This window comes from Neolamprologus multifasciatus, chromosome 11, assembly GCF_963576455.1.
Source record: "Neolamprologus multifasciatus chromosome 11, fNeoMul1.2, whole genome shotgun sequence".
NCBI classification, from domain to species: domain Eukaryota; kingdom Metazoa; phylum Chordata; class Actinopteri; order Cichliformes; family Cichlidae; genus Neolamprologus; species Neolamprologus multifasciatus.
The window spans coordinates 12,733,476-12,748,375 of NC_140449.1; the positions used below are offsets into that span (position 1 = coordinate 12,733,476).

General features: G+C 38.6%; 1 protein-coding gene and 1 long non-coding RNA gene across 2 annotated transcripts; one reads left to right on the forward strand and one right to left on the reverse strand.

Moving 5' to 3' along the window:
* Positions 1–168: 168 nt before the first annotated feature.
* On the forward strand, positions 169–6,644 carry LOC146507926 (secretory phospholipase A2 receptor-like). Its single transcript, XM_085176017.1, has 3 exons — positions 169–3,810; positions 3,918–4,536; positions 4,934–6,644. The coding sequence occupies exons 1-3, from the start codon at positions 3,530–3,532 to the stop codon at positions 5,135–5,137; spliced, it is 1,104 nt and encodes a 367-aa protein (XP_085032143.1). The 5' UTR covers positions 169–3,529; the 3' UTR covers positions 5,138–6,644.
* Positions 6,645–8,595: 1,951 nt separating this feature from the next.
* LOC146507927 (uncharacterized) lies at positions 8,596–10,856 on the reverse strand. The gene is made up of 2 exons (XR_014876655.1): positions 10,754–10,856; positions 8,596–10,661 (listed from the first exon to the last, which is right to left on the reverse strand). It is a non-coding gene; the product is annotated as an uncharacterized LOC146507927 (long non-coding RNA).
* Between the last annotated feature and the right edge of the window lie 4,044 nt (positions 10,857–14,900).

Consider the following 14,900-nt stretch of genomic DNA (forward strand, 5'->3'; position numbering starts at 1 on the left):
ATCAACTCCAGAGAGATTTGGTGTTTAACACTAAATCAGAGTTAACGTACCAACTCTCCAAAAAGAGTCAAATTAACACTCTCTGGTGTGGACCCATATAGACACTTTAAAAGTGTTGAAATCAAATCTGACAGTGTTAATTTGGACATGCTGGATTTGCTGTGTGGAAGGAAAAGGACAGAAATGACGGTGCATTGAAGCCAGTCAGTGCCATGTTTTACTACATGGCACTGACATTTTTCTCTCTCTGCTCCATTAAGACAGTATGTTTTACACTTTTATGCCTGCTTTTGAAGGCTTTCAGCCTGACAATGGGCTGCTCACTAATGCAGGAACTACATGTGCTTTTAACAGTAGGTTAGATACCTGCACTTTCAGTTTGTCCACTTGAGGGAAGCACTTACTCTGAGGAAAAGCTGATCATCAAAGAATGACTGTGAATAAAAACTCTTAGTCAACATCATTTGCATATGCTAATAAATTAAAAGTACACTGAAGATGTTGATGTACTGGAGTTTATTGAATGAAGTGAGCATCTATATTTATATGTTGCTTTTTCCATAAAGACAGCACAGAGCAGAGTTGCTATAAGTTTTTACAGCTCAGGGTGTATCACTCTTTATGCTTTGTGTGTATGTGGTTATTTGCCGTATATGCATTCTACTTTGCCATTTAATTTTTTCATATATTAAATATATTTGTATGTTTCTTTACATATATCTTGCTGCAGCTGCTCACACGTTTCATGAGACACACTTATGTTAAAAATAAAAGCTGAGTGCACTTTAATCCAGCCCTTACTGATTTATTTTCTCCATATTGTGCTGTTTGATTCGCTATGTGGGTCACTATGTAATCTTGGGTCATTAGTTATTAGAGGAGCAGGTTAGGTGCTCTAACTCCTCATCAATATATCAAAAAATCATTCTATGACCATGTTTTTTGTAGAATCCAGGCCCAGAAAAAACTAAGAAGATAAGTTAGATAAAAAACTAAGTTTGATATGGCCTTTCGTTGTGTTTAATGAGATATCTGGATATCTATGTCTAAGACATTTGTTGTAGATGTAGGCTTGATTTTCTTCTGTAGTCTGTAGGAAGTTTACCAACAGATTTTTTTTCCTTCTATAATTTTGTGCTGGCCAGACCTTCTTGTATTCACTTTAGAACAAAACCCTGGTGCAACTACGAGTCAGTAATGCGATTAGACATCACAATATCCGGTGCAACATGTGCTCCCATTTCTTTAGTTGAATCTATGAAAAATTCTACTTTTATACAACAAATACAAATTGTTGTATAAAATCTGATTTTTCTACCTATAAGTGCACATCACTTTCATTTGCAGTCTTGGTTCTAGTTAAAGTGAACTTTGTTGACTGCCACTACATTTTATATCAATCCTGCTTCAACAATGCAGATGGTTTTAGAGTATTAGACTGTACTGTCTTCTCTTCTCTGTTTTTATTCAAAATTAAGAAAGGCAGTCCACAGCTTATCCGCATTATGAATTATGAAGCTTTATGATGATAATTGATGGATTTTCCCTTCACATGTTTGGCTCATTATCCTGAGTCAGTTAATACCAAAGGCCCCGTTTTATTTTAACAGATCCAGTTTGAAAGTCCTTTGCTCTTTTGCCTTCTGCTGATATCTTCATTTATCATTTCATCATCTTCTTCTGCACTTCACTCATTTGGACCAATAACTAAGACTCGTGAAAGAGACAGAGGTCAGTAGCCTGTCACATTGAAGAAGATTCAAATTCAGACATTTACCTAACCTTAATTTGCCAACTAAGCCCAGAGACTGGCTGGATTTGAATGCAGAAAATCTCTTTGGGGCTTTTAAACACAGAGCATCAGAGCCTTTTACTCCAGCACACATGGCTGCATTTGGGTCCACTTTATGTGCTTACTTAAAATTTGTTTTTTTATGATTCCCATTTTCTTTCACAAGGAGCAAATGAGATCAGGCCACTTTTACTGTCATGGTTTTTCTTGTAGAAAGAAAGGTCTGATCCTTTGTTAGACACACCTACATTTTATGAAAACTTTAGGGAAAGATTGATGTGGAGGCAGAAAAGAAAGAAAATAAAAATCCCTCTCACATCCACAAATAAGTCCAATGTAGAATCTCACTCACTCAGCAGTCTTTCCAGGTACATCTCTTGTCATCCCCAGCATGTCTTATCTTTTTTAGATGGAGTGTGTTTGTCAGGTTGAGTGGGCAGTCTATTTATTATCTATTTATTTATTGCCTGCTAAAAGAGAATATGACAGAAAACCTTTCTGAAAGTCTCAGAAACACCATGAGTGATCAAAGGTTCTGGTCTAAACAGTGTCTTAGTGACCTCATACATTAGGGTACATATCTCAGCCAAAAAAGGCTTGATTTTGTGGGATAGTCCAAAACTTGGGACACATTTCGATACATATTATAGAGCAACTCGGAGTAGATTAGATTAGATGAAACTTTATTAATCCCTCGGGTGGATTCCTACAGGAAATTCAGTAGAAGTTTTGAGCTGTAGCTCAGAAGCTTGATGGTATAAAAACCTGGAGATGCTGGGGATTGAAATCAGGCCCTCAGACATGCAAAGCATGCGCTCTACCACTGAGCTACATCCCCTGACAATGCAATGAGGCCTGGGAATGAATTTAAACTGAATGAGACAATGGAAAGCATTCTTGTATGTTTTCAAGGCAGTTCTCCCAAATGTTGTCTGGAATACATTCTCCAAAGTAATTTTCCCGCTTAGCAGAAGAGGAGGCGCCTGCAGCAAAAGAGCGTCAGGTGGGATTTTAACATATTTTTCTACATGCTACTCTCTATTATAGTCTCAAAATTAATTTATACCTGACGTTACCTGCAGGTAGCAGGGATAAGCTGTTACTTTGCAATCCCTATTTCCTTTGTAACTGCTTGAAAGAAGCAAAGACCCCCATTCATGCAAATATCGTATAAATATATACCAGATTTGGTGGGGGTTTTAGCAGTGGGTAATGCTAGGGATACAGGGTTAAGATTGAACTAAGATTAACTCTGTTTCAAGCTCCATACGAGACTGAATATGATCGAGCTGTTGTTAAAACCTCACTTATTAGTAGTAGTGGGAGTTAACTGGATTGCACACTTATTAAGAAAGAAATTAGACATTCTCAAACAGATGCAATTAGTTTCCCAATTAGAGAGAAAGGAAGAGTTTTCCCAAACTATTTCAACAAATATAAAAAAAAAACCATGTAGTGTCACAGTAGAGTAGGAGAGCATCTTTAAGAACAAAGTCAAAGGTGACAACAGAAGAGTACAACAACAGGGCCATTTGAATTGTATTTGAAATTGTGCAGAGTTGCTATTGGTCAGCTGGATGTTGAGGTGCGTGTAGGTGGCACTGATCACATAGCTGGTTGCTATAAAAGCAGGGTGATTGCTGTTCAGCAGCCACGGATCACATCATAAACTGACTGACAGCAAATACAATCTCTGAAAATTGATCTGTGTGGCTTGTTGTCCAAACAGGAGCAGATATGGGGAAAAGCAACTTTGAACTGGCACTTTGCCTCGTACTAATGGCTGCCTGTGGCTTAAAAGGAAACATTGATCGTGACACACACATTTATATTGGGAAAATGAACTGGACACAAGCAAGACTATTCTGCCAGAAACATTATGTTGACTTGGCTACTTTGGACATGATAAATATGAATGTTATTATACCATTTTTGGTCCAAAGGAATATCCCAAACATTTGGATTGGTCTACTCAGAGATCCTGAAGATGACTCATTCTGGAAGTCTATAAATCTAAGGTGAGTATCTTTTTTGCAATGACCTTTATGTCAATATCCATGTCTGTTTATGTAAATATGACAAAACTGAGTTGCTGATTTTGAGATGATTGTTGTGTTGATTTCAGAACAGGTGAAGGTGTCTCAGGTGATGACCTCTCACATACCAGCAAATGGGCCTCTGCACAGCAGGACTACTGTGCAGTTGTAGGAGATGACCTCATGTGGTACAGTGCACAATGTTCAAGTATCAATAATGTCTACTGTTCCCGAGGTGATGTAATCCAGTATCACAGTGTTATGCTCAGTTGGTATGACGCTGTAAAGTACTGTATGGAAAACTATGGTTACCTAGCCACTGTCACCCAGGTAAACTCAGGTGGTGTTGACAAACGGGGCTGGATTGGACTGTATCGAGTGGGAGGCAAGACCTGGAACTGGACGGGTAGTTTAGCATCTAGCTACAGAAACTGGGCACCAGGACAGCCACTCACTGCAGACTGTGGCTCTTTGGATGCTGTTACCAGAGGCTGGGTAGGCTATGCTTGCTCTGAAAGGTTTTACCCTCTTTGTTTTGGTGACAACCTGGTGGTGGTAAATGAGAACAAGACATGGGAGGACGCCTTGATTCACTGCAGAGAGATGAAAGCATCATGTGCTGGCTGTACGTACGACCTCCTGAGCCTGACCAATGTCTCTCAGTACAAATATGTCAGAGACAGGATCTACAGAGCAACCACTGATGAGGTTTGAGTTTATTATTTTTGAATTATAGCTGTTCTTCTAAATGCATCACTTGTTCATAGATTCTGCATTAAACACCAGAGTTCATGTTCAAGTGGCTTTAGTCTTTCTACTTGTTCAGTGTTTTAAGGTATAAATTCCAGGCCGTGGTGTGGAGATGCTCTTTCTTGCCCAATGTGTTTAAAATCTATACTGCACAAAACAACTGCATGGGAAAAAAACGGGAGGGGGGGGGGGAGGGGGTAAATAAAAAATAGGATCAATATTCATTTCAGGAAAGGCTTCACTAAAGCCTCGGTAATGAGTATTTGTGTCCGGCTTAATTTGCAAATACAAATCTCTTATACCAACACTTCCACAGCCAGGACTGACTCTCCCAGTTTTGTCCTGTGTTTCTCAGGCTTGGATTGGCTTGCGCTTCCTGGGAGGAAAATGGTTTTGGTTAAATGGAGTCAAACCAGGTCCCAAAGTTATGCTGCCGGACTGTCCGTCCAACTGGGAACGCTGTGGGACTTTGTCCAAGTTTGACACAAACAGCACGTGGATGATCAGGGACTGCGCAGACAGAAGAAACTTTGTCTGCATTGAAGTGACCCCAAAGTGAATGAAACTGGCAGCTTAACATCAAATGCGATAGTAATGCTTGTTCTATCTGTACGTTAGAGTTATGCACTAATCAAATCTATGCTAAGTGTGATGCTAATATTATTTATTAATCCTTTCATTGTAACACACATTATACCATATACATATGTTATGATCTCTGAAAACAACGGTGTACTCTGAGGTTGTAGATACTTTGAAACGAGAAGTGCAGATTAGTTGCATCATTAACACAAAGCTACAGTGGCAACGGCTCCTTTAATGATATATTATTCAAGGACCTTAAATGACTTTAGATGACTTCTTGAAAATTAAATCTTCTGCCTCTATTAATAAACTTCTTCCAAAGGCAAAAATCTCATATTGTTTTATCTTTGTTCTCCACTTTCTGTTTTCAGTTATAGTTTGGTTAGGTTTAGGTAACAAATGTACCTGTTTAGATTTATAGAAATGTATTCTTGTGGGTTAATAGTGACACTTTTACAAAATCTCACGTCAGAAGGCAAAGCTCTTCCATCTGCAAAAGCTTTCACCTGTAATCCTCCAAATGATAACACCACGAGAACAATGGACACCTGAACCAAGACGAGCAAATCATGCCTGTCAAAGCTATGTCAGTGTCGAGGACCACTGAAAGGCATCCAGAGATGATTCCCGCCATCTGTTTAACATGGCAGAGGTTTATCGACGATGCAAATGTGCAGAAAACAGAAAAAAGCTAATGGCCTCTCAGCTTGCCCAGTTCAAGCCATTGTTAACAAGAGATGGATACACCATACAGATGGCAATAATGTAACGGATGGATGTAAACAGGCAAGGAGCTTTATGACAGCACTGTCTGAAATGAAAGGAGAGAGATCCCTCTTTTCGGTATTATTTAATTAATGTCTATTTCTAAATGTGACAAGGCAAGTAACGCTTGCCTTACTTTTCCTGAAGGAACTCCACTGCGTTATGTCTGCATTAGTCTTACACATGCCACATTTTATACACAAATTTGAGTTACAGTATGCTTAACTATCTGAACTACTCTCAGAGTGACTTACTAGCATATAACAGTAGGCAGTAGATACCAGAGAAAACTGTTGAGCCATGAAATGAAGCCAGAGGTGGCCTCATGCATACATACTACTACTACTGATGATGATTATGATGATAATAACAATAAATAAATAAACCACTCTTCTCAGTTTTGTTATGAATGGTTAAACCATACAAAGGCCTTTTTACAGTGAATAAATATGCTTTTGAATCCTCTAAAATTTAACTTTTTATCACAAGAGTCTGTGTTGAACTGCAGTTTTTGCCACTTCAGCATGGACTTAATTCCCTGTTGATATGAAGTAAATCTCCTTTGGCGACCTCTTGTGTTTTGCTTCCCCCTGGTGGTGATTATAGTTTGTCTCAGGACCAGCTACTACCTACTTGTATTTGCTTTTTTTTAACTTTCCACGTTCATGTCAGTCTAAGCAAGCTGCTCATAACATTTCCAATAAACTAACCATTTATTTCTAAACTTAATGTTGTTAAAGTTCTCTCCAACTTCCCTAAAACATTGCTACTCATAAAACATGCCACGTTTGGGTGAAAACAGGGACCAAGTCTCTCATTAGTAATACAGCACTTACCCTGCCATTTGATTGCTTTTGACTGGGATCCTCACTCACTCTGCTGTGTTGTGACACCTGACTGACGAGCCCAGCAAAACACACACACAGACAGAGAGGGAGAGAGAAATAAAGACAGAGAGAGAGTGAGATCAGCAGGAGAGAATTCTCCCTCAACTTTTAGTTGATACAGTGAGTTAGTTTGGAGCAAAGTGTTGATTCAGCTGCTCATCTGCACCTCGGTCCGCACCACGATAGGTTTCTGTCATATTCTAGTGTCTCATCTTAGCCCGTAGTGTTAGCATGACTAAAAGATGAATGAGGAAAATGATGGATATATGTTTAGGAGCCAGTCAGGTTATATTCCTCACTTTTTATTTCTTAGCTCTGGCTGGGATTAAATCTAACTGTCTAAACACGCAGGACTCTCACGTGGCCACCAACTAGTAAATCTGAATGACTTTCTGTTTGCGTATAAACCATGTTGTGACTTTATTTTGAAGGGCTTTATCATTTTTATTGTTATTGTTGGGCTTTTATTGTTATTGTTATGATATCATTATAATGTTATCATAACAATCAATATCATTGTAAGGATAATTATGTGTAAGGATTATTATTACACACATTTCTAGGTCTGACTTCTAACTATTACGTAAGCTTACCTGTCCTCACATCTTTCTTTCTCCTGTTTATGGAAAAACACTCTCAAATACCACCATAACAGAGGCACACGTGTGTGTCCACTATTCAGTGTGTCTTCTCAAGATGACCTTTGTCAAATACAATGAAACTATTTAACTTGTTCCATTATATCGAAAGAAATGACTAGTAGTAGACTAGTAATAACTAGCAGCACTGGCCGAGTTGGGTTAGTTGTGGGGCAGTTGATCAGTTTTATAGCTTTTACAACTTTTTGATACAGCCTCTATTTTTTTGTGCTTTTAAGGAGGATTTGTTCACCTTTGGAGAGCTCCTGAGAGATTTGAAATCTAAATTTTGCTCACCAAAAATCAACACATAACATAAATATTTCATAAACATTTTGGTTTATGCCATGCTTTAAAACATTATGTCTCTAAAACAAGTAGTTGACATTATTTATTTAACCTTTATTTATTAGGTAGTCCCACTGAGACTCAATGTCTCAAATACAAGAGAGACAACATATTAAAATTACAACAATAAAAAAAACAAAACATAAAAAGAGCAAAGAATTGTCTAATGTTTACACAGTCATATCAAAAACAGGAACTAGTTCCCAGTGATGATTTCACAAGGTCATTTGTATGTCTTTTAAAGTCTGCAAGTGAAATCGATCGAGAGAGCTTCTGTAATCTAGTCCATGAAGACGGGGCAGAAAATGCCTTCTTTCTTAGTTCTGTACGAACTGTAATGAAGTCCTGCGACTGTAAATGTTATTTTTGAGAGCTTGTTTTACTTTTACAATCTGTATTTAAAGAAAAGAACCAGACTTTCAACAGCTTCACTGTCAAAGAACAATAGTATGCTATATTGACCTGGGGTAGTTTCAGAGTAGTTTCATACCCGTTCGAGGATAAACTTTACTGTGGTTTCTTATTGCCGTTGAAATGTTCTTTAATATAGATAGGAAGCCAGAGAAGAAGAAAACAGTGTCTGCAGATAGAAACCTCTTACCTTCACAAAAAGAAATGCATGAGTGTCCTTTACATATTGTCCAGGACATGTCCTGTAATTCTATCAGTGACATGCCAATGTCATGGAACCAAATGACCTTTATTTAACCTCACTTATGACAAGCAAGTGGTGCATTATGCAGACAGACACCACACACAGCTGTTATTGAGTGCCTCATTCTTTCACCCCTGTATGCTTAATAATGTGATTTAATTGTGTAAAAAATAACTTCAAACCATTGATGAATTTAAATTAGTTAAGCTAAGCATGAGCATAGCATTGGGATGTAAAAAAAAATGTTGGATTTTAGTTTTTTCACTCCCCCATTTTCCTTTCTTGTCACCAGCTTTGCCACTATCATGTGTCAAAGTATTTTACTGTCCCATAGACCAAAACCTCAGCACACATACTTTACATTTTTGTGTCTGTGTCATTGTCTCTCTTTTCTAACCTTGCAGTTATCAGATGGATACGGTCTACCTTGGCTTTTTTCCGCTGTGTGACAGAACAAGGAATGGCACCACTATACGGCATGATAAAATGTAACACCAAAGAAAATCTACGCGGATAACTAACCAGCATACTTGTACACAAACACCTTATTAAACAAAAACAAACACATCGCAATTTGAAAACTGTGTTTTTGTTTATGCTATCTTTTAACCAAGGAGAAAGCTTAATGTTTTCTTCTCAGAACGACCTCTATATCCTGCAGGACAAATAAACGGAAAATGCCCAGCAACCATCAGACCAAAACAGTGCAATATATTCCACAGAAAGATGAGCATCGGGGATACCTGGAAACTTAGCAGATCCTCAAATAGCAGAAACAGGACAGTGTGTGTGTGTGTGTGTGTGTGTGTGTGTGTGTGTGTGTGTGTGTGTGTGTACTCGTATTTACTACCTGGTGGGATCCACAACCTGAGATTTCACTCACCTCCTGGGGTCCAATTTTTCCGGTGGGGACCGAGCCCCGGTCCCCACAGGCACAAGCATTGCAATGGATAGAAAACAGCCTCCTGATATGCCTAGTGCGATTTTTTTTGAAAAGTAAAATTGGTCCCCTGGAAGTGACTTTTCCTGACAACGTGTGTAAACATGTGTGTCGACTTGACGCCCTACTGTTGAAATGTGGTATTGCAAGTGTGTAAAATTGGACCGGTGGGGCCATTTTCCTGACAAAGTGTAAACTTTTAAACTAACTATAACTTTATATTTTATGAATGCATTTATATCAAAAGTATTTCTTAATGATCTAGGTGGAGTTTTGAAGGGCTGAGCATTCTGATATGTCACTCCTACGCAAATAGGACCCCCAAAATATACTTTCAAAATCCCCTATACGTTTGTATTGCCTTTTACACTAACTTTGCGGTCATGCTGTGAGTCACAGGAGGGGCGTAGAGGGTCAGAAATCGGGTCACTTCTTCGCCAAATCACCCTCTTCAAGACTTAAGTGTTTGCATTCTGATACATTACTCCTATGCGAATAGGCCCCCAAAATGTTCTTTACAGTGGTGACCTTTGACCCCCTGGTTCTCCAGACTACCAGAGGGCCTTCTAAAGGCCCTGTATCCCAGCCAAGAGGCACCTTTCTTGGCATCCCAAGATGCAATCACCCACTGCTGATTTTCAGGACCACGGGTAAGGCCTGCAAGGACTTTTGAAAAAAACTGACACCTTCCATCCTTTTTGAGTCAGCGGGGTCGCAAGGGGGAAAGGTGAAATGCATGTATAAAAGTGAAAAAAAGTGGTGGATAAGTGCGTATTCTGGTGATCTCAGGAAAGACAGAACAATGTGAAATTCAACATGCTTTTACTCTTTGATAACCCCCTTCTAGAATCTTGAGTTTGAAACACATGCAGCCATGGGTTGGATGTTTTCCTGACTATTTAGCAAGTTTTGGAGGGAAAACGTGAAAAAGTACTTTCTAGTAGGGCTGGGCCATATTATACCGTTCACGGTAATACTGGTATAATGTTCTGCAACGATAAGAAAATAAAATAACGTTTGTCCGTCAGATACACACCAAAGCACATTTCTTTTGTAGAACATATAAGCGGGACGTCATTATTACCCTAATTGTCGTACTATAAGGTGCTCATAAAAGCCTGCAATCTTCTCAAAACTCGACAATGCACCTTATAATCCTGTGTGCCTTATGTATGAATTCTGCATTCCGTACCATTGATTCATTAATGTTGAATTGTCTCGCAGCTGCTCTATTCCCATGTTGTTGCAGTATATTAATAACTAACCTTGTATTGTGGATGGATTATCTCAGTTGTTCTCCCAACTGAAGTTCGGTCCGTTTATATCATCCTGCCATGCAATTGAATTTGTCCCTAACCACCAGAAACCCTCACGTTAACTTTTATCGAATGGAAAAAAGTTAGCGTTCATCCTCCAGCTTCACTGTGCTAATGTTATGCTAACATAACTGTGTCGCTAGCGATCATGTAGCACATCATTAAATACCAGCTAGTCCAACTTCAGTAACCCTACAAAAGTCACTGCTGTTTAGTTAATTTATGTTGGAAGTGATAGCAGAGCTGTATGTTTTAATTTGTTTCAGAAATCTCTCAGTCAGAACATGCTATATCATGTTTAGGTGGAAACTAGCGAGCTAACTTCCTGTTAACTTCTAACTCTGTTAAATTTAATAAATTCTGTTTTCATGGATGCCTGGATGTTAAACTTAGTTGTTACACCTGGTAAATCAGTCAGACTGATCATTTGATTAAAGATGAAAGAATTTAGACAGTTTTAACTCTCAGTGATGCTGCAGCGTTTGTTTGCCTTTGGGGCCTGAAGTGGACAGAGTTTAGGATCCAGATTACTCCGCAAAGCTCCTGACTATGGCAGCCGTAATGCTCCGACAATCCATCAAGCGGTGCAGCTTCGTAGCTTACCCAAGTCGTACCAAATCATTTTTTGACAGATTTTTGAGGGCCGTGTAGCACATAAAATCTGTTCGAGGTCAGTAAGCACAACCAGAATTCCTACATAAGACGCACTGTCGATTTTTGAGAAAATTAAAGGATTTTAAGTGAGCCTTATAATGTGGAAAATACATTATACAGAAGAAAAGAATATATCGCCATATATATTGTTACCGCACATGCTTCAAATTATACCGCGATATGGATTTTAGGCCATATCGCCCAGCCCTACATATAAGTAATTTTCCTTTATATGTCTACTGTCTTTAGCTTATTAATAGAATAAAGAAAGTTAAAGAGGTAATACCTTTAAAAGTAAGGGGGGGAAAAATTCAAGGTTGCATTCATAGGTGGACTGTGGGGTATTTCATTTAAAAAAAAATTATATGAATCAATCAATCAATCAATCGATATTTTACCATTTATATTGCACATTTAAAGACCAGAGGTACACCAAAGTGCTTCTCAAGAGTAAAATATGAAATAAAATTTATTACATATGGGTACGATAGCTGAGTATAAATACACTTCCCAGAAAAAAGTGCTAATTAACTCAGGAGTACTATGTTAAAAGAAATATTTCACTCCTATTGTAAAAAACCCAGTAACACAGTAGGTTAAAATTACATACAGATGCAATAAAAGTACAGTGTATCAATTGTGTTTTATAAGATTGAATAGATTCCGATGTGTAAATATCAGCTGGAAGACTGTTCCAGAGGTTAGGTGCAGCAATGTCAAAGGCATGATCACCTCTGGTTTTCAGCCAGGACCTAGGTTGCACCAAGAGCATTTGACTCGATGATTGAAGTGCTCTCCTAGAAGTATACAGGCGGAGAAGTTCAGTTAAATAGCAAGGCGCAATATTATTTATCATTTTGAATGTAAGCAATAAAATCTTAAAATCAATCCAATATTTAGTGGGCAACCAATGTAGGTCAGCAAGGTTTGGGGTAATAGAATCAAACCTAGTACCAGTTAAAAAGCGTGCCACTGCATTTTGGAAAAGTTGTAGTTTTTGAAGAAGGGCAGATTGGAGGCCCAGGTAAAGGGAGTTGCAATAGTCTAATCTTGAAGTAACAAAGGCATGGATAAGTTTTGCAAGATTTGTCGTAGTTGGTAAAAGCTAGACTGTACTAAAGAGGACACTTGTTTATTAAGTTTAAAGGAACTGTCCATAAGAACACCTAAGTTACATACTGTATCAGAGAGAGAGGTAGCAAAGGGCCCAAATATATCGGCTAATTCTCCCCGAGGGATGTGGCTATCAAAGACAATTATTTGTGTTATCTTTTTATTTAGAAAAAGGGAGTTACTCTATAACCAGCCTTTGACCTCCCTCATACAATCAAGAAAGCAGTGTAGTGAAGATGGAGTATCGTCAGTCAGACAAAAATAGATTTGAATATCATCAGCATAAAAATGAAAAGAAATGTTATATTTGTCAAATATAGAGCCCACGGTTGGAATGTACAATGAGACCAACATAGGGCCCAGAACAGACCCCTGGGGCACACCACAATCAAAATGGGTAACAGAAGAAGAGTAGCTCCTCATCACAACAGAAAAGGACCTATTCAAAAGATACAATTTAAACCATTCAAGGGCGCTTCCTTTAATGCCTACTAAATATTCTAGTCTTGTTAGCAGAATGCTGTGGTCCACCACATCAAAGGCTGAAGACAAATTCAGTAAAACCAAGACCACAGGGCTCCCTAAATCCGCAATTAAAAGGTCATTTAAACTCTGCGCAAAGCCGTTTCAGTACTATGACGTGGTTTAAACTAGAGATGGCACGATACCACTTTTTTATGTCCGATACCGATATCATAAATTTGGATATCTGCCGATACCGATATGAATCCGATATAGTGTGTTTTTTAATCAGTAAAACTGTTTTTTTAATATCTTGCTGCTTTTTGTATAAGTTCATACTCAAGTTAAAAAACAACAACAACACTAAAGCTATTCTGTTATACCTGTATGTAAAAAAAAAACCACACTGCACCCAAAATATTTCATAGATCAGCAACACTGATCAATCTAATAAAGTTAAACCTACCCCATCCTCCCTATTCTGGTATTTTAAAGAGTACTTAGCAGAAATATTAAGCAACCTAACTAATAGGGTTGCAAACTCCCAGCAAAAGAAAATAGGGAACCACCCCCCATCCTCATGATGCTTAATCAATGTAATCAACTTTAATTTGATGCAGGGTGAAAAAAATTCACAGAAATAAATTATTTTTCAAGAATAATTAAATAGATTCAACATCTTTCTTCAACAGAATTGCAGACTGCACAGATGGTACCTTCCCAAAGGAAAAAGTACTACTACTAAAAAGTACTAGGGTATATTAGACTTAACAGTTACTATATACAGTAATGGACTTCTATACATTTTACATCAGATTAAAACTTTGGGTGTAAGATTCAGATAATTATTAAATAATTAAAAGCTAGATATTTTAAATGAGAATAAGAAAGAAAAGTATGTCTTTGTGCCCCCTTTTGCCTGTTCATGCCCTATCGGCCCCCCTGGCTAAACTTTGCTAGATCCGCCCCTGCACAGTTACCAGCCAGCTGCATAGAAAACGATCCTGGTGTAGAAAGTAATATTAAATAAATTCTAACAACAGCTTATCAAGCTTAATAGTGCTGCTGTTGTTCAGCCGCTGGTTTCCTCTTTCTGGTGAGAAGTGGGCCAAAAACAAACAAGAGAGACGGACTCGCGACAGAAAAGCCGATCAGCTGATCATTAAGCAGTTTCACGATTGAAGTAGCAGCAGGAGAGAGAGAGAAGAGGCAGTTGCTCTATATATCGGTTGTTAAGCTTAACGCGGGAATGCTTTACAAACATTCAGAGATGAACTTACACACTTGCTTTACTTCTCTCTGAGATAACTTCCTCGGAGATGAAATGTTTGCTAGCAGGCTACAAATACACACAGCCGCTCTATCACGTGACCACACTGCTCCGGCTCGCCATGTCGCCAAGTTTTGTGAGGTGCTTTTTTGATATTTAATGGATCGGATTACATTTTTTATTTCTCTCCGATATCCGATCCAGTAATTTAGGTCAGTATCGGACCGATACCGATATGTAATATCGGATCGGTCCATCTCTAGTTTAAACCCAGACTAAAATCTGTTGCTATTTCGATAAGCATCTAAAAAGCCTGGTACATATAATAATAATGATGGATTGCATTTATATAGCGCTTTTCGAGACCCTCAAAGCGCTTTACAATACCACTGTTCATTCACTCTCACATTCACATTCACACACTGGTGGAGGCAGCTACAGTTGTAGCCACAGCTGCCCTGGGGCAGACTGACAGAAGTGAGGCTGCCATATCGCGCCATCGGCCCCTCTGACCATCACCAGTAGGTGAAGTGTCTTGCCCAAGGACACAACGACCGAGACTGTCCGAACTGGGGCTCGAAACGGCAACCTTCCGATCACAAGACAAACTGCCAACTCTTGAGCCACGATCGCCCCAATATTCCTGTGCTTAAACTGCTGTTTTAAAAATAAGTGATCCATTTTCCTTT